The sequence below is a fragment of the Moschus berezovskii genome, chromosome 2 (assembly GCF_049115385.1).
Source record: "Moschus berezovskii isolate FMDL1 chromosome 2, NW_MosBer_1.0, whole genome shotgun sequence".
Taxonomy (NCBI): domain Eukaryota; kingdom Metazoa; phylum Chordata; class Mammalia; order Artiodactyla; family Moschidae; genus Moschus; species Moschus berezovskii.
In genome coordinates this window covers 39,764,822-39,783,438 of record NC_142461.1, presented here as the reverse complement: position 1 = coordinate 39,783,438, position 18,617 = coordinate 39,764,822, and the positions used below count along the sequence as shown (strand labels likewise).

The window sequence follows — 18,617 nt, the reverse complement described above, 5'->3', positions numbered from 1 at the left end:
GTTCTCGGGTACTCTGCAAGGGCACAGACCCAGTTGGGCATGCATTTTGTACCCTTCCAAGGTTTGAGCAGCTCAGATGACCAGGTGCTTGGTGAGTGCACTGTCCCAGGTGGGCTGTGTGTCTTAATCACCTCCCCCATCCCGGACACTCAGTTTCCCAGTGCACCACAAGAGCACCATCTCAGGTGTGCCGTGTGAATCCTCTGGGGAGCTGATCTCAGGGTGCAACCCTCCTGGCAGGTGTCAACCATCCAGAATCCCAGGAAGATGTAGCTAGCAACTGGGAGTCCGCTCAGAGTTTGGTGGTGGATGCCAGTCTGTGGGGCCAAGATTGGAGTAGCCCCTTGCTTTCCAGCTCTGGCTGTTGCATGGCTACTTTTCTGCCTCCAGGGGTGGGGAGGGACCTGTACACAGCTGGCTAGCTCTCCTTTGGTATTTGTTCAATCATTTGTTCTGTGAGTGGGCCAGGCTGCGCATTAGGTTAGAACCTTTTGAGGGAAAGTTCTCTTTTTTCCCTCTCTGGCAATCCCACAGTTTGGGTTGCTATCTCACGTTAGCTCCCACAGATTGTCCTCAGGGCATTCAGGGCTGGTCCTTACCCCAAGGACCGATGATGAGCCTGCACCTCCCTGTCCAGCTGAGCATCTGGGCTACTTCTCTGCTGGCAGTTGCAGTTAGGCGCCTATTCTCTGTGTTTTTTTTTTTTTCCTCCCAGTTATGTTGCCCTCTGAGATTCCAAAACTCGCCACAGTCCCACCTGTGAGAGGGCTTCCTGCTGTTTGGAAACTTCTCCTTTATGACTCCCTCCCCAGGACAGGTCTCTGTCCCTAACTCTTTTGTCTCTCTTTTTGTCTTTTTTTATATTTTGTCCTACCTACTTTCAAAGAGAACAACCTGCCTTTCTAGTGCCTGGTGTCCTCTGCCAGCATTCAGAAGTTGTTTTGTGGAAGTTGCTCAGCATTCAAATGATCTTTTGATGAATTTGTGGGGGAGAAAATGGTCTCCCCATCCTATTCCTCCACCATCTTGGGACTGCCCCTAAGTTTGCTGCATTTACTTAGTATGGTCTACTGACTTGAGTACAGCGTCCCTGGTCATGGGCATCTTAATATAGATGGAGCTAAAGACTGGCTCATCTGTAGTCATTTGTAATTATTTATTTTCTAGAAATAGGGAATGGCAAATGACAGTACCCAGCTAGTATTGTTCCCATGGCTCTGCCAGCTTCAGCTCCTAGCACTTGGACCTTCACACCTACACAGTATCACTTCCACCTGCATTGTATTACTAGGGAGTATAGTCTTAGGGAAAGAGGAATCAATGAAGCATGAAGTAAGTTTAGCCATTCAGAAAGTAGCACTAATATGATACACATGCAGTACCTTCTCACCTTCTTACTGAAAACGTCTCTATAGATGTGAACCAACTATTGTAGTGGGAGAGGATAAATGAAAATCCTCAGCTCTTATGTTTTGCATATTTTTATCCTCCTGAAAAGAAGGGATAAGATTGTGATTAAGCATGACATCAGCATCATTGTGGTGTGTGGCACTCTTTTTGCCTTTTCTCTTCAATCTACAACCAGTAAAAACATCCATAACTCAACAATGGTGCCTCTGCTCAACACAGCAGGACACCAGAGTTCCTAGGTGGCACTGGTGGTAAATGAACCCACCTGCTAATGCAGGAGATGTAAGAGACGTGGGTTTGATCACTGGGTTGGGAAGGTCCCCTGGAGGAGGGCAAGGCAACCTACTCCAGTATTCTTCGCTGGGAAATCCCATGGGCAGAGGAGCCTGGTGGGCTATTGTCCATGGGGTCACAAAGAGTTGGACATGACTGAAGTGATTTAGCACTTTTGCAAAGGTAGGTGGACTGGAACACATGGAGGAGGCAAAACCATGGGAACAGCAGAGGTGGTGCCTGTGATCCTGGAACCCCAGCCATGGTAACTGAGCCTGCAGCCCCAGAGAACCTGGTAGCATCAGGGGAAGCAGAACATATGACTCCAGCCTCCCTGTCAAAGTGGTACAGGGATCCAGGCAGTAGTGGCAGTGGGCCTGTGACCCTGTCCCTCCAGTTATGGAGATACTGATTACTCTGGCTTCTCCATCTGCCCCTACCCACAGTGGTAGTGCCTGTGAACCTGACAACCCTGGCCATGGCAAAGGGGCTGTGACCCTGGCTCCCTTTCCCCCCTGTCCCCAGGGATAATAGAGACTGAGACCCTGGGCCTAGCAGAAGTGACCACCACCCTAATGTCCTAGGTAAGAATGCCAGCAGCACAAGGCACTAATAACCCCAAAGGCACAAGCAGTGACATGCATGACACCTCTGACAGAGCTGATGGAAAGTAGAAAAGGCTGATTCTCAAATATAACCAGAAGCAGCTCAAGTAAGAGACTAGAAACTTGTGAGGCCTCTACTAATTACTAATCCATTGAATCCTTAGAATCAAGTTAAAAACAACAACAACAAAAAACTACCTAAAGAAGAGTGTTCACTACTTCAAATGTGCTGACAGAAAAACAACTCTTCAAGAGCCATGAAGAACCATGGTAACAATGTATCACAAAAAACAAATGACAGATCCCCAAAAACTAAACTTAAAGTCACAGAATATTTTTATTGATAGAAAATTCAAAAAAGTTGTCATGAAGAAACTCAACAAGCTATAAGAAAATACAGAAAAATAGTTAAATAAGCTCAGAAATAAAATTGATGAACAGAAGGAATATTTTACCAAGGAGAATGGACCTCTAAAAAAGAACCAAAGAGAAATTCTGGACCTGAAGAACTCAATAAATGAGATGAAGAAGGTACTGGAAATACAGCAGCCGATATGGAAGAGAGAACTAGTGAGTCTGAAGCTAAAAATCTAGAAATGATAAAGACAGAAGGGAAAAGAGGATTAATGACCCAGAGGGATGGTATGGGGAAGGAGGTGGGAGAGGGTTTCAGGATGGAGAACACGTGTACACCCGTGATGGATTCATGTCGATGTATGCAAAACCAATACAACATTGTAAAGTAATTAGCCTCTAATTAAAATAAATACATTTATATTATAAAAAAATTAAAAAAAGAAGACATTCTATAAGAACTACGTGACTCTGTTAGGAAGGAAAGAATTATGTTACTGGTATCCCAGCAGGAGAAGAATGGAAGAAGGGAGAAGAAAGTTTATATTTAAAAAAATAGCTGAGAATTTCCCAAATCTGAGGAAGGAATGGGGTATATTAGTCAATGAAGCTAATAGAACACTTGTGGTGACCAGAAAACATAAATCTAGAGCACAGACACGAAACATAAACAGTTTACCTATCTCTCTGGCATGAAAAATGAAAGTGTTAGTTGCTCAGTTGTGCCAACTTTTTGTGACCCCATGGACTATAGCCAACCAGGTTCCTCTGCTCATGGGATTTTCCAAGCAGGAATAATGGAGTGGGTTGCCATTCTTTTCTCCAGCGGCTCTTCCCTATCCAGGGATTGAACCCAGGTCTTCTGAACTGCAGGCAGATTCTTTATCCTCTTGAGCCACAAGGGAAACTCGAGATCAACTACAAGAAGAAATCTGAAAAAAATAATAAACATTTTGAGATTAAAAAACATGCTACTGAATAACTGTTGGGTCAAAGAAGAAGATATTAATAAGAGGTGGCAAGAATACAAAGAAGATCTCTACAAAAAAGATCTTAATGATGCAGATAACCACGACGGTGTGATCACTCATATAGAGCTAGACATCGTGGAGTATGAAGTCAAGTAAGGCCTTAGGAGGCATATCTACGAACAAAACTAGTGGAAGTGATGGAATTCCAGCTGAGTGATTTCAAATCCTAAAAAAGATGCTGTGTTGAACTCAATATGCCAGCAAATTTGGAAAACTCAGCAGTGGACACAGTACTGAAAAAGGTCAGTTTTCTTTCCAATCCCAAAGAAGAGCAATGCCAAAGAATAAGATTCAATATCCACTGATGAAAAAAACTCAATAAAATGGATATCAAAGGAATGTACTTCAACATAATAAAGACTATACATGATAATCACAGCTAACATCATACTCAACAATGAAAAACTGAAACATATCCCTCTAAGATCAGGAGCAAGACAAGGATGCCCACGCTTACCATTGTTATTCAGCATAGTATTGGAAGCCCTAGCTAGAGCAGTTAGGCCAGAAATGGAAATAAAAAGCATCTAAATTAAAAAGGAAGAAGTCTAACTAATGCTATTTGCGGATGACATGATTTTATACATGAAAACCCCTGATGACTCCATAAAAGAACTGTTAGAACTAGTAAGTTCAGTACAGTTTCAGGGTGCAAAATCAATATACTAAATCTGTTGCATTTCTATATACTAACAATGAGCTAGTAAGAAGAAAAACTAAGAAAGCAATCCCATTTACAATTATAGCAAAAAGAATAAAATACCTAGGAACAAATTTAACCAAGGAGGTGAATAATATCTACACTGAAAACTATAAGACAGGGTGAAAGAAATTGAAGACTACACAAAGAAATGGAAAAAACAGTCTGTGCTGATGGATTGGAAGAAATAATATTGTGAAAATGTCTACATTACCCAAAGAAATCTATATATTCAATGCAATCCCTATCAAAATCCCAAGGACATTATACACAAAACTAGAATATAAAAATTAAAAAAATATTATATAGAGCCACAAAAGTTTCCTGAATAGCCAAAGACATCCTGAGAGAAAAGAATAAAGCTGGCAATATCACTCTCCCTGATTTCAAAATTATTACATGGCTATAGTAGTCAAAACAGAATAGTTTTGGCTGAAAATCAGACACAGTGAAGTGAAACAGGATTGAGAGACCAGCAATAAACCTACACATATGTTGACAATCAGTTTACAGCAAAGGAACAAAGAACATGCAATGGAGAAAAAGTATAGTCTTTTCAAACACGGTGTTGAGAAAACTGGATTGCCATTTGCAAAAGAACGAAAATGGACCACTATCTCAAACAGTACCCCAAAATCAACTCAAATAAACTTGATGTAAGACCTGAAACTGTAAACTCCTAAGAGTAAACATAAGCAGTATGCTCTTTGGCATGGATCTTAGCAATTTCTTTCTGGGTATGTCTCCTCAGGCAAGAGAAACAAAAGCAGAAATAAACAAATGGGACTATATCAAATTAGAAAGCCGCTGTATAGCAAAGAAAGTTATCAGTAGCAAAAAGAACAGCCTACCAAATGGGGGAAATATTTACAAATCATATATCATTATTCTAATAATGGGACTAATATTCAACACATATAAAGAACTCACACAACTAAACAACAACAAAAAAACAAATGGGTAGAGGAACTGAATACATATGCAGATGACCAACAAGCACCCAAAAGATGTTTGATATCACTAATTATTAGGGAAATGCAAATCAAAACCACAATGAGGTATCATTCCATGTCCATTAGAATGGCTATTATCAAAAAATGAGAAATAAGAAATGTTGGAGAGAATGTAGAGAATGTGAATTGGTGTAGCTATTATGGAAACAGTATTGAGATTCCTTAGAAAATTAAGAATAGCACTATCATATACAATCCAGTTTTTCCACTTCTGGCTGTTTACTCAAATAATGCAAAGACATTAATTCAAAAAGATATATGCACTGCTATAGTCCTAGCATCAGTTTTTTTACAATAGTCAAGATATGGAAACAACCCAAGTGCCCACTGATAGATGAATAGACATAGAAGACGTGATACCTATATATCTATATTTATCTACACACACACTCAAGCAAACAGTGGAATATGATTTAGCTATAAAAGGTGAAATCTTGTCATTTGTGACACAGATGACCTTGAGGCTATTATACCAACTAAAATAAGTCAGAGAAAGACAAATATTGTATGATCTCACTTATATGTGGGATATAGAAAAATAGAAAATACACCCTGTCAAACAAAGTAAATGAGCAAACCAAACTAAATAAAAACAAACACTCAGATACAGAGTTTACCAGAGAGGAAGGGGGTGAGGAGGACGAAATGGGTAAAGGCGAAGGATAGAAACCGACTTTTGGTGTTAAACATGCTGTAGTATATACCGAAACTGAAATATAACGTTGTATACATGAAACTTACGTATTGTTATAAACTAACGTTACCTCAATAAATCAAAAAATTCAATTTAATTAAAAAATAAAGATAATGGTTAAAAATTCCACATTACAGACTCATATAGACCTAGTTCAAATTCCAGCTGGTAGCTGGGTAGTCTAGGTTAAATCAGCTAACCTCCTTGAGCCAGAGTTTCTTTATACATAATAAATATGCCTGTCTCATATTTATGTCAACATTTAAACTAAAGAGAGTGTTCAATACTTAGTGGCTCTTACTAACCTGAAGACATCCTTACTCCACAAGTTCACAGCACAGCTCTGTCCTTTCTCTAGGATATGGGGCTCAAGACCCCCAATTCTTGTGGGAAGCTGTGAAATTGGTGAGAATTGCCTATGGAGTAGTCAGTGGTAGGATGGCAAAAATGGTGGTGGGGATTAAGGGCTTATGCAGATGATAAACTTGACTGGGCAATGGGGCACATGAATCACCCAATAACCAAAATTCTCCAAATTCCAGAAAGGACTGAAGACTCTGCAGGATAAGTTATCCCAGGATGCAGAGTTGACAGGTCCTCCCTTTGAGCTGTTACTCTGGCATTAACACAAACCCACTCTTGGTAACCCACATTTCCATTATTCCTAAGTACTGGCACTTTCTGGTCTATAGACATCTCCTTGAATGAAGGGACCAAAGGGGTTTGGGCTTCCACCTCTTTATGAACCCTGACCTGGAAATCTTTTCTTCTTCTTCATTTTGGACCTCTTCACTAATCCTTGAGGCCCTTGGTCATAAAATGTCCAGTATCTTTTCCTCACTCCCTCCTTTTTAAAGCCAGAACTTGATTGTCTCTGGGGTGCTCATATCTCAATTTAACTGCCCACACTAGAACCTTTTCTTATCTTATACAGCATCTTCAGTTCAGTTCAGTTGCTCAGTTTTGTCCGACTCTCTGCGACCCCACGAACCACAGCACACCAGGCCTCCCTGTCCATCACCAACTCCCGGAGTTCACTCAAACTCATGTCCATTGAGTCGGTGATGCCATCAAGCCATCTCATTCTCTGTCGTCCCCGTCTCCTCCTACCCCCAATCCCTCCTAGCATCAGACTCTTTTCCAGTGAGTCAACTCGTCGCATGAGGTGGCCTTCCCTGGCTTTTTTTTTTTTCCCCTTAACCTTATATATACTTCACCCAGTACTTTTCATACATCATAAAAGAGACAGCATCCCCAAAACAACCCGATTATTCTCCCTAAAATAGATACAGAAATGGATAATTCATTTCGAAAAGTCAGTCAGTTATATTTATATAGTAACTATTATCCTTTAACCAGTCTGCCACAGAACTTCATCTGAACTTTGGCCTGGAAATCCCCCATGGACTCTGGCAGATTATCCTCTGGTATTTCTGATTTCTAGTGTTGTTGAAATTTTCTCTGTGTTATCATAAGGGCAGATCAAGAATCACTATTTTTCTAATATCTTATCTGAGGTTTCCTCATTCACATTTACAGAATCAGTAATTTTCAGCCTTTGAATACCAAGAAGTTCAATTTATGTAAATTTTTGCAAACAACTTGAAGACTAAGTTATAATTCTTTGTAATATTATCTTCTTTTTCAGCTGAATTTTATCCTGTTTCTGAATACTGTTAGAGTTCTGGCTACTAAAATCTGGGAGACCAACGTTGTTGGGCATGACACAAGAAAACAATACAGGTAATTTCAGGACAGACATCCATAAGAGAAAATATTTTGGTTACTATTTAGACTAAAGGACAGGTATCAATTGATCTGAAATGTCTCTAAGAGACTAAATTGAGAACATGTATTTTTGTTTGGTTTAATTGTGCTATTTATCAGAAAAGTATATATATTTTAGGAAGATATAAATAACAACAAACCTTCCCATATGCTTAAATTCTAAGTATATTTTTAAAAATATGTTCTTAGCAATTGGGATTTTACAATAAACTTTGTAACCAGGGCTTACCTGGTGGTTCAGTGGTGAAAAATCCACCTGCCAAGTAGGAGATGCAGGTTCTATCCTTGGGTCAAGAAGATCTCCTGAAGGAGGAAATGGCAACCCACTCCAGTATTCTTGCCTGGGAAATCCCATGGACAGAGGAGCCTGGTGGGCTACAGTCCAGGAGGTCACAAAACATCAGACAGGGTTTAGCGACTGAGCACACACACACAGCAAACATCAAGAAAATGTTATTTACTATATTGGTTCCAGTCTGCCCATCAAATTGTGTGTTTTGTGTGCTCAGTCATGTCTGACTCTTTGCAACCCCATGGCCTGTAGTCCGTCAGGCTCCTCTGTCAATGGGATTTTCCCAGGCAAGAATACTGGAGTGGGTTGCATATCCTTCTCTAGGGGATCTTCCTGACCCAGGGATTGAACTTGCGTTTCCTGCCTCTCCTGCACTGGGAGGCAGATTCTTTACCACTGTGCCACCTGAGAAGCCTTCCCATCAAATTGGCACCTCCCAAATAATTGATTTTTAAGAACTTTCAAATGTACTGATTGAAGGAGGTCTATTATTCGGTCTTTGTTGGAAAAAAGGACAAATTAAGTATTTATGAATATGAAAGTGTTAGTCACTCAGTTGTGTCCGATTCTTTGTGACCCGTTGGACTGTAGCCCACCAGACTACTCTGTCCATGGGATTCTTCAGGCCAGAGTACTGGAGAGGGTTCCCATTTCCTTCTCCAGGAGTTCTTCCTGACCCGGGGATCAAACGTGGGTTTCCCGCATTGCAGGCAGATTTTTTACTGTCTGAGCCACCAGGAATATCCCAAGTATTTATAATCATTATCAAACTATATTAAGACTATGTTTGTTTCTCCTAGTGATCATTTCAGAGGTTCTAAGTCATTTTGGAAATGACTTTTAGGCAACTGAACATATACACCCACTAGTCAGGAGCATGTGGATTAGTTTTTGCCATCCCCAATCAAGAATCTATTTCTTTCTGCCTCACATTGTCATGAAATGCTATCTCAGACATGGAAAGGAAGAAATCATAGCAAGCATTTCCATCTTCTCTCACAAACATTCTCTAAGTCCTCTGTGGAAACATTCCCCTATACCATGTAGGAAGCATTTACTGTCAGGCAGAAAAGACTACAGGTACAGATGGACCAAGGTCTAGAATAGGATGCACAGTATGAATGAATGATCAGCTGCTAACTCCAGTTATTTTCAGTATGGTGCAAGTGGTAGTATTATAAATTGTGCCTAAGCATTTACAAGAATACACAGAAGAACAGTACAAAAGAGATCTTCACGACCAAGATAATCACGATGGTGTGATCACTCACCTGGAGCCAGACATCTTGGAATGTGAATTCAAGTGGGCCTTAGAGAGCATCACTACGAACACAGCTAGTGGAGGTGATGGAATTCCAGTTGAGCTATTTCGAATCCTGAAAGAGGATGCTGTGAAAGTGCTGCACTCAGTATGCCAGCAAATTTGGAACACTCAGCAGTGGCCACAGGACTGGAAAAGGTCAGTCTTCATTCTAATCCCAAAGAAAGGCAATGCCAAAGAATGCTCAAACTACCGCACAATTGCACTCATCTCCCACGCTAGTAAAGTCATGCTCAAAATTCTCCAAGCCAGGCTTCAGCAATATGTGAACCGTGAACTCCCAGATGTTTAAGCAGGTTTTAGAAAAGGCAGAGGCACCAGAGATCAAATTGCCAACATCCGCTGGATCATGGAGAAAGCAAGAGAGTTCCAGAAAAACATCTATTTCTGCTTCATTGACTATGCCAAAGCTTTTGACTGTGTGGATCACAATAAACTGTGGAAAATTCTGAAAGAGATGGGAATCCCAGACCACCTGACCTGCCTCTTGAGAAACCTGTATGCAGGTCAGGAAGCAACAGTTAGAACTGGACATGGAACAACAGACTGGTTCCAAATAGGAAAAGGAGTACGTCAAGGTTGTATATTGTCACCCTGCTTATTTAACTTACATGCAGAGTACATCATGAGGAACGCTGGGCTGGAAGAAGCACAAGCTGGAATCAAGATTGCTGGGAGAAATATCAATAACCTCAGATATGCAGATGGCACCACCCTTATGGCAGAAAGTGAAGAGGAACTCAAAAGCCTCTTGATGAAAGTGAAAGAGGAGAGTGAAAAGGTTGGCTTGAAGCTCAACATTCAGAAAACGAAGATCATGGCATCTGCTCCCATCACTTCATGGGAGATGGATGGGGAAACAGTGTCAGACTTTATTATTTGGGCTCCAAAATCACTGCAGATGCTGATTGCAGCCATGAAATTAAAAGACGTTTACTCCTTGGAAGGAAAGTTATGACCAACCTAGATAGCATATTAAAAAGCAGAGACATTACTTTGCCAACCAGGGTCCTTCTAGTCAAGGCTATGGTTTTTCCAGTGGTCATGTATGGATGTGAGAGTTGGACTGTGAAGAAAGCTGATCGCCAAAGAATTGATGCTTTTGAACTGTGGTGCTGGAGATGACTCTTGAGAGTCCCTTGGACTGCAAGGAGATCCAACCAGTCCATTCTAGAGGAGATCAATCCTGGGTGTTCATTGGAAGGACTGATGCTAAAGCTGAAACTGCAATACTTTGGCCACCTCATGCGACGAGTTGACTCACTGGAAAAGACTCTGATGCTGGGAGTGATTGGGGGCGGGAGGAGATGGGGACGACAGAGAATGAGATGGATGGATGGCATCACCGATTCGATGGACGTGAGTTTGAGTGAAGTCTGCGAGTTGGTGATGGACAGGGAGGCCTGGCGTGCTGTGATTCATGGGGTCGCAAAGAGTCAGACACGACTGAGCGACTAAACTGAACTGACTGAACTGAAGCATTTACAGTAAAGGATCCATGCTATACTAGTATAGCTTGTCTCATGTCACATTCCTTTGCTGAAGACAAAGGTCAAAGGATGATAGAAATAGAAAAATGTAAGTTGCCTTTCAATCTTCATAAAATGAAAAAGTGCACTGGTGTTTGAAAGATGCTTATTTCTCTAGTTCTGAATAAAAGCTACTATTTCCTTTATTTCTGAATGATGTGAAATTATACTTTCAGTAGAAAGTTGCCCAAAAGACTTGAAAAACTGGTGAGAACAGTGGATTATCTTTGAAACTAGATAGTCAGCTTACTTCCAAAAGAAAAAAATAAGTAAATAGGGAAAGAAAGGAAGGAAAGAAGGAAGGAAGGACAAAAGAAAGGAAGGAAGAACACTGAAGGAAAGACGAGTGAGGGAAGGAAGAAGGTTACAATCCTTTGAGATTTTTTTTAGTCGGTTCAGTCGCTCAGTCGTGTCCGACTCTTTGCGACCCAATGGACTGCAGAACACCAGGCTTCCCTGTCCATCACCAGCTCCCGGAGTTCACTCAAACTCATGTCCATCGAGTCGGTGATGCCATCCAACCATCTCATTCTCTGTCGTCCCCTTCCCCTCCTGCCTTCAATCTTTCCCAGCATCAGGGTTTTTTCTAGTGAGTCAGTTCTTCCCATCAGGTAGCCAAAGTATTGGAGCTTCAGCTTCAGCATCAGTCCTTCCAGTGAATATTCAGGACTGATTTCCTTTAGGATTGACTTTACTTTGAGATTACTGGGGTAGTAAATGATTCTTAAAGAAAGAGGTATATTTCTTAGAGAAAGAGCCACTTCTTCCATCTCAAATGTTGAAGCTGAAGATTTAGGACAGAAGAAAAAAGGCATTTTACAATTTTATGAAAATAGTATCCTTTAAGCAAAAAGAGTAGAAATGAGATTAGAAAGAGTTAGGGGATAATTGTGGTTTTCCCTGGTGGCTCAGATGGTAAAGAAATTTGCCTACAAAGCAGGAGAACCGGGTTCAGTCCCTGGGTCAGGAAGACCCTCTGAAGAAGGAAATGGCAACTCTCTCCAGTATTCTTGCCTGGAGAATTCCATGGACAGAGGAACGTGGCAGACTACAGTCCACGGGGTTGTAGAGTCAGACATGACTGATCAGCTTTCACTTCTTTCAGGGGATAGTAATCACCGGAAGTGAGAATAGACTGCCTGATGTAGAACGGAAGTGACAGGAAGAAGAGGGAGGCAGGGAAAAATTAGAGAAGTAGTGGGTCAGAGATGGGGAAATCAGTCCCTGTTACTTCTGCTAAGCTTTATTTTTTTCCAGAAAGCTGTGTCTACAGAGGGCTTCCCCAGTGCTCAGTGGTAAAGAATCCTCCTGCAATGCAGGAAATGTGGGTTTGATCCCTGAGTCAGGAATATCCCCTGGAGGAGGAAATGGCAACCCACTCCAGTACTCTTTCCTGGAGAATCCCGTGGACAGAGAAGCCTGGCTGGCTACAGCCCATTGAGTCTCAAAGAGCTGGACATGACTGAAGCAACTTAGCATGCACATGTCTACAGAAAAGTGAAGTGAAGTCACTCCGCCGTGTCCAACTCTTTGCGACCCCCCACGGACTATCCAGCCTGTGGAATTCTCCAGGCCAGAATACTGGAGTGGGTTGCCATTTCCTTCTCCAGTGTCTGCAGAAGGGCACTCTATATTGACTAATTAAAAGCCTTGCTGTTCTCTTCCAGGAAACTCGCCAAATCCACACTGGTGCTGGTCCTGGTCTTCGGTGTGCATTACATTGTGTTCGTGTGTCTGCCCCATTCCTTTGCGGGGCTGGGGTGGGAGATTCGGATGCACTGTGAGCTCTTTTTCAACTCCTTTCAGGTAGAGAGTGCCATCTAGTAATGTGATTCCTATATTTTGCCCTCCTCTCCACACCCCCCACTCCTCCAACCCCCCTCCGATGCTGCCGAATTGCAAGCTCATGTCTCTGCCTCTTCTCTGACTTTCATGCACCACCCACCCATCTCCCAAGGGCCAGGAAAGGGGCTATTTTCTGGCACCAGTGCTTTTCTATCCTGCAGAGGTCAGGTTAACCTCTTACCACAGCAGAAGTCTGGGCTGTGAGACAAGAAAGCATATTGTTGTAACATATGTGACACCTTTGGAGCAGGAATCTGTGTGTGTGTGTGTATGGAAAGTCAATGAAAACAAAAGACAGGATAGGCAGGTGAGAGGAAAACAGGGAAGGGGAGACAAGAAAGAGGAAGAGGTTGCTTCCATACATTTGATCTCAGTAGAAAACACGATACCATCATCCCTCATGTGGACGGCTACACACACCTCCTAACTCTTCTTCCTGCTACTCATTTGCTGCCACCTCCTGCCTTCAACCTAGTCTTCATAGAATAGTCTGAAGACTCTTAAAGATAAATCTGACCACGTCACTTATTAGCTGAACATATCCAGAGGCTTCTCATTGCAGTCAGAATGAAATCCAAATAACTGTTCCCTTGTGTGCACAGCCCTACGTTGCAGGGATCCTGCCCAGCTGTGACCTCACCTCACACCACACTCCATGCTGCCCACTAAGTCTGAGCTACACTAGCTCATCCAGTTTCTGTTCCTCGGGTTCACTTCTGCCTCAGGGGCTTGTACTTGCTGTTTTCTCTGCCTGGAATGCTCTTCCCTCTAATATTCATATGGCCTGGCTTCTTCTCACTCAAATCAGCTTAAATGTCACCCTCTCAGAGAGGTCTTCATCGAGTTCCCCCTCTGATAGATCTTCTCCACTCTTCTCTTCCAACACCACTTGTTCTGCCTGAATAGTCTTTATCTCATCAATTTACGATTTTCTCCTGTGGCTATTTGTTTATATTTTATTCATCTGTATTCTCTTGCAGAATATAAGCTGTAAGAGAAAAGGGACCTTATCTGTCTTGATTAAATTGTTTATCTCTGTAAAACTGAGCATTTCACAGTGTGTAAAGTCAACAAATATTTTTGAATGAGTGGGAAAAGAAAGTTTGTGTTTTCACTATAATATACCCTATACCTATAGTTGCCAACATTCACAGTATATAAATTTCACTTACCAGCTAGGGGATGTTCTGTGATTCTGAGTGGCAGACATGAAATTAACATGATAAAGATCAGTTATTCATGTATCCTGGAGTATTTTATTTATTTATTTGGTTAATTTGACACCAAGGAAAGATCTCAGACAAATTTCATGTATATTTAAGGATTTGGAAATACTAGGAGAGAATAACTTGTATAATTTTCTGGAGGAATCATTAAAAAAAACCCTGTTTTTCAACATACGCATTTTGACACAAGATGTATTAGTGCTATGATCTTCATAATTAAAATTAATTAAATAAAACATTCTATTTTCTCCTCCAGGGTTTCTTTGTGTCTATCATCTACTGCTATTGCAATGGAGAGGTAAGTTTGAAGGAACCCCAGACTTCCTGTAGGTCTAACTCTGAGTATAAATGACTATCACAATATGACCTGAATCTCCTTAGAATCCCCAGGGGTTACAGGAAAGAATGGGCAGGGAGAAAGGAGATATTTTCATCATAAATTATTTTGAGAAAGCAATAATTGATGTAAATAAGCTAAGATCTTTCTCTCTAGCACTTTTCAATATTGATTCAGTTGCAAACCTTGATGTCAGAAACCCAATTTGTTGGAATGCAAATTGATACTTGGAGGGACAGTGTACATCATATTCCAGTCAGTGCTTCAACTTACATTTAATTTCAAGTTCCATAAGAAAATCAAATTTAACTCTCTGGGAATAACCCATTAGAACACTGTGACATTTTTTAAACTACCAGATGGTGATGGGACGATTTCAGTTCATTTAGGAGTTGCCTGGAGAGAAAGAATGGTACCAATTCTTCTAGGTGACATCGGCTTATCAGGTTTCCACTGCTTCCCATGGAACTTTCAAAAAGCTCCTTTCTGGAAAGTTGCAGTAGCAGAACTGAATCTTCAGCGGCAAGAATGGAAATGAGAGCCCTGCCCTGCTAAGAATGCCCTTGCAGTGCCCACTTTTCATAGTCCAGTCCTCCTCCTGGTATCTCTCCTTCAGTATGCCTGTGCAGAGCGATAGGGTTACAGTTCCATTTACACACGAGCAGCTTCCATGCCCTTCCACAGCCTCAGCTGGCACTGTGTATCCGTATTTCTCCTCCAACCCAGACCCCTCTTTTTCCTCTCCCATGAGTCACACATTTATATTGGCTGCATTTCAACTTCTATTAAAGCACTAACCTTGGACAAATCCTTTTGCCTCTCTCTAAGCCTCAGTTTTTTGGGCTCCAAAATCACTGCAGATGCTGATTGCAGCCAGGAAATTAAAAGATGCTTACTCCTTGGAAGGGAAGTTATGACCAACCTGCTGCTGCTACTGCTGCTAAATCACTTCAGTCGTGTCCGACTCTGTGTGACCCCATAGATGGCAGCCTACCAGGCTCTGCCATCCCTGGGATTCTCCAGGTGAGAACACTGGAGTGGGTTGCCATTTCCTTCTCCAATGTGTGAAAGTGAAAAGTAAAAGTGAAGTCGCTCAGTCGTGTCCGACTAGTAGCGACCCCATGACTGTAGCCCACCAGGCTCCTCTGTCCATGGGATTTTCCAGGCAAGAGTACTGGAGTGGCTTGCCATTGCCTTCTCCGATGACCAACCTAGATAGCATATTAAAAAATAGAGACATTACTTTGCCAACCAAGGTCCATCTAGTCAAGGCTATGGTTTTTCCCGTGGTCATGTATGGATGTGAGAGTTGGACTGTGAAGAAAGCTGATCGCCGAAGAATTGATGCTTTTGAACTGTGGTGCTGGAGAAGACTCTTGAGAGTCCCTTGGACTGCAAGGATATCCAACCAGTCCATTCTAAAGGAGATCAATCCTGGGTGTTCATTGGAAGGACTGATGCTAAAGCTGAAACTCCAATACTTTGGCCACCTCATGCGACAAATTGACTCACTGGAAAAGACTCTGATGCTGGGAGGGATTGGAGGCAGGACGAGAAGGGGACGGCAGAGAATGAGATGGATGGATGGCATCACCCACTCGATGGACATGAGTTTGAGTGAACTCCGGGAGTTGGTGATGGACAGGGAGGCCTGGCATGCTGTGATTCATGGGGTCGCAAAGAGTTGGACACAACTGAGCGACTGAACTGAACTGAAGCCTCAGTTTTGGAGAAGGAAATGGCAACCCACTCCTGTGTTCTTGCCTGGAGAATCCCAGGGACGGGGGAGCCTGGTGGGCTTCCATCTATGGGGTCACACAGAGTCGGACACGACTGAAGTGACTTAGCAGCAGCAGCAGCAAGCCCATTTTGCTCATCTCCAGTAATAACACCTCTCAGGAAGAGATTGAGAGAGAATACACAGTAGACCCTTGAACACACTGGTTTGAACTGTGTTGTTACTTATACATTTTCACTATATATGCACTACAGTACCACAACATCTGGGGTTGGTTGAGTCCACCCATGTGAAACTACTGGATACAGGCTAACTGAGAATTCATAGGGAATTTTTCAGCTGCAGGTGGTGGGCACCCCTAATCCCTGCGTTGTTGAAGTGTCAACTGTATATATAAAGTCCCTGGTGTACAGTGGAAACTTAGTAATCAGGGCACACATCCATCCAATAAGGTTGCAGGGGCTCTGTAGGTTTTTGATGCATGAAATGGTCCTTGTGGTGTTTAGGTTCAGTCTGAGGTGAAGAAGTTGTGGAGCCGGTGGAATCTCTCCGTGGACTGGAAAAGGACGCCCCCATGCGGTGGCCACAGATATGGCTCCGTGCTCACCACGTTGACGCACACCAGCAGTCAGTCGCAGGTGGCGGCCACCACGCGCGTGGTGCTCATCTCAGGCAAAGCATCCAAGAAGGCCAGCCGACAGCCCGACAGCCACGTGACTTTACCTGGCTACGTCTGGAGTAACTCGGAGCAGGACTGCCTACCACAGTTGATCCATGAAGAGACCAAGGAAAGTGGTGGGAGGCAGGGAGATGAGATTCTAATGGAGGAGTCTTCCAGGCCATTAGAATTTAACACAGGCCTGGAAGGAAGCAAAGGAGAAACTGAGGACGCTCTGTGACTCCATATCTGTGTCTTTGAAGAGCTGGTTCATCTGGTTGTGTCAGAAGAGCTTGGCCTGTATCCCGCTGCTTAGTCCCAGAGCTGAGCAGTCAGGGTTCCAGTGTTCACAGTCCATTTTCAGGCTCCATGAATTGGCTCCTATAAATACTAAAGCCACAAAAGGAGAAAGTCAGTGGAGCAGTTTATTATCTTATTTTGGCATCAGATTCTTTTCTGAATTAATGTGCAGTACTTGCTCTGTGATCTTCGTTCTTCTGCTCCTTTTGGGTAGAGAAACATTTCAGTTGTTTGGTTCTAGTTTTCCCTTGTAAATAGCACCCTAAATATGATAGAGATCATTTGGTATGTGACATTTTCCTTTAAACAAATCAGTATTCTCTTTTCCACTTTAAGGGACTTCTATCATTCCATTCATTTTGACCGTGCATAGGAACAATTAGGGTCTAAAAATGTACATTGAAAGATTAAAGATCACAGAACAAGTACACACTGGAAGATAAGATGTCTGGATTTTGTTAAAATAATAAATGTGTGAGAAACTTGTTTCATTTTAAGAAAAAGGGAAATTATTCAAAAAAATAACATTGCACATATTCCTCCTTTTGAATGTCCCCTCTCTGACCGGCCAAATCTCACATCTTCACTGTCTTGTAAACCTTAACACAAGGTTTTCTTGGTCTGTGAGCTTATGTCTGTAAACAGATTTTGTTTGTAATCATTTATAGTGATGGTCACACTGAATTTATTATTTTTTCTCTGTTCTATTACTGTATTCCAAATGGCATGTGGGATAAATTAAAGTTTGTTTTAAAAATACATTTTGAGTCACTTTTTAAAATGTTCTCTTAGCATCTAATTTTGTTTCCAGGAATCAGTCCCTTCTTCACATCTACAGAGATCAGCATGTAGCCCCAGAACGTCACAGAGCTTGACAAGACAGTATATTGTAGCAGTGAAATATTTATTGTGTGCATGTTGGGTACACATATCCTGCTAGGTTTTTACACACATTAACTTATTTAATCCTCATCACAAAATTTATGGGGTAAGTCTTATCGCGGTCCCCCTTTTTACAAATGACTGTGACTCACGGAGGTAGATTGACTTGCCCAAAGTCACACAACTAGTGATTGAGAGAACATGGTTTCAGACCCAGATCTACTGACTTTAAGCATCTTTTTCTGTCCCTGTTGACCATCTGCATATCTTCTTTGGAGAAATGTCTGTTTAGGTCCTCTGCCCATTTTTTTTTTTTGATTAATTGTTTACTTATTTTCTGATACTGAGCTGTCTGAGCTGTTTACATATTTTAGAAATTAATCCCTTGTCAGTCAAATCTTTCACAAATATTTTCCCCCATTCTGTAGGTTATCTTTTTGCTATGGTTGTCTGTGCTGTGCAAAAGCTTTTATGTTTGATTCGGTCCAATTTATTTATTTTTGTTTTTGTTTCTATTGTTCTAGGAGAAAGAGCAAAAGAAAAAAAAATCACTGTGATTTTTGTCAGAGAATGTCCTGCCTATGCCTTCCTCTAGGAGATTAATATTATCTGGTTTCACAT

General features: G+C 41.9%; 1 protein-coding gene across 2 annotated transcripts in view; it reads left to right on the top strand.

The window, feature by feature from the left end:
* Positions 1-17,055, top strand: part of PTH2R (parathyroid hormone 2 receptor) — a 90,463-nt gene extending 73,408 nt beyond the window's left edge. The window contains exons 10-13 of one of the 2 annotated variants that reach the window (XM_055397813.2): positions 7,729-7,823; positions 12,678-12,816; positions 14,338-14,379; positions 16,663-17,055. In XM_055397813.2, the coding sequence (XP_055253788.2) occupies positions 7,729-7,823; positions 12,678-12,816; positions 14,338-14,379; positions 16,663-17,055 (669 nt within the window). The remainder of the gene's footprint in view (positions 1-7,728; positions 7,824-12,677; positions 12,817-14,337; positions 14,380-16,662) is intronic. The other variant, XM_088842050.1, reaches the window with a different exon arrangement.
* The last annotated feature ends 1,562 nt before the right edge of the window (positions 17,056-18,617 follow it).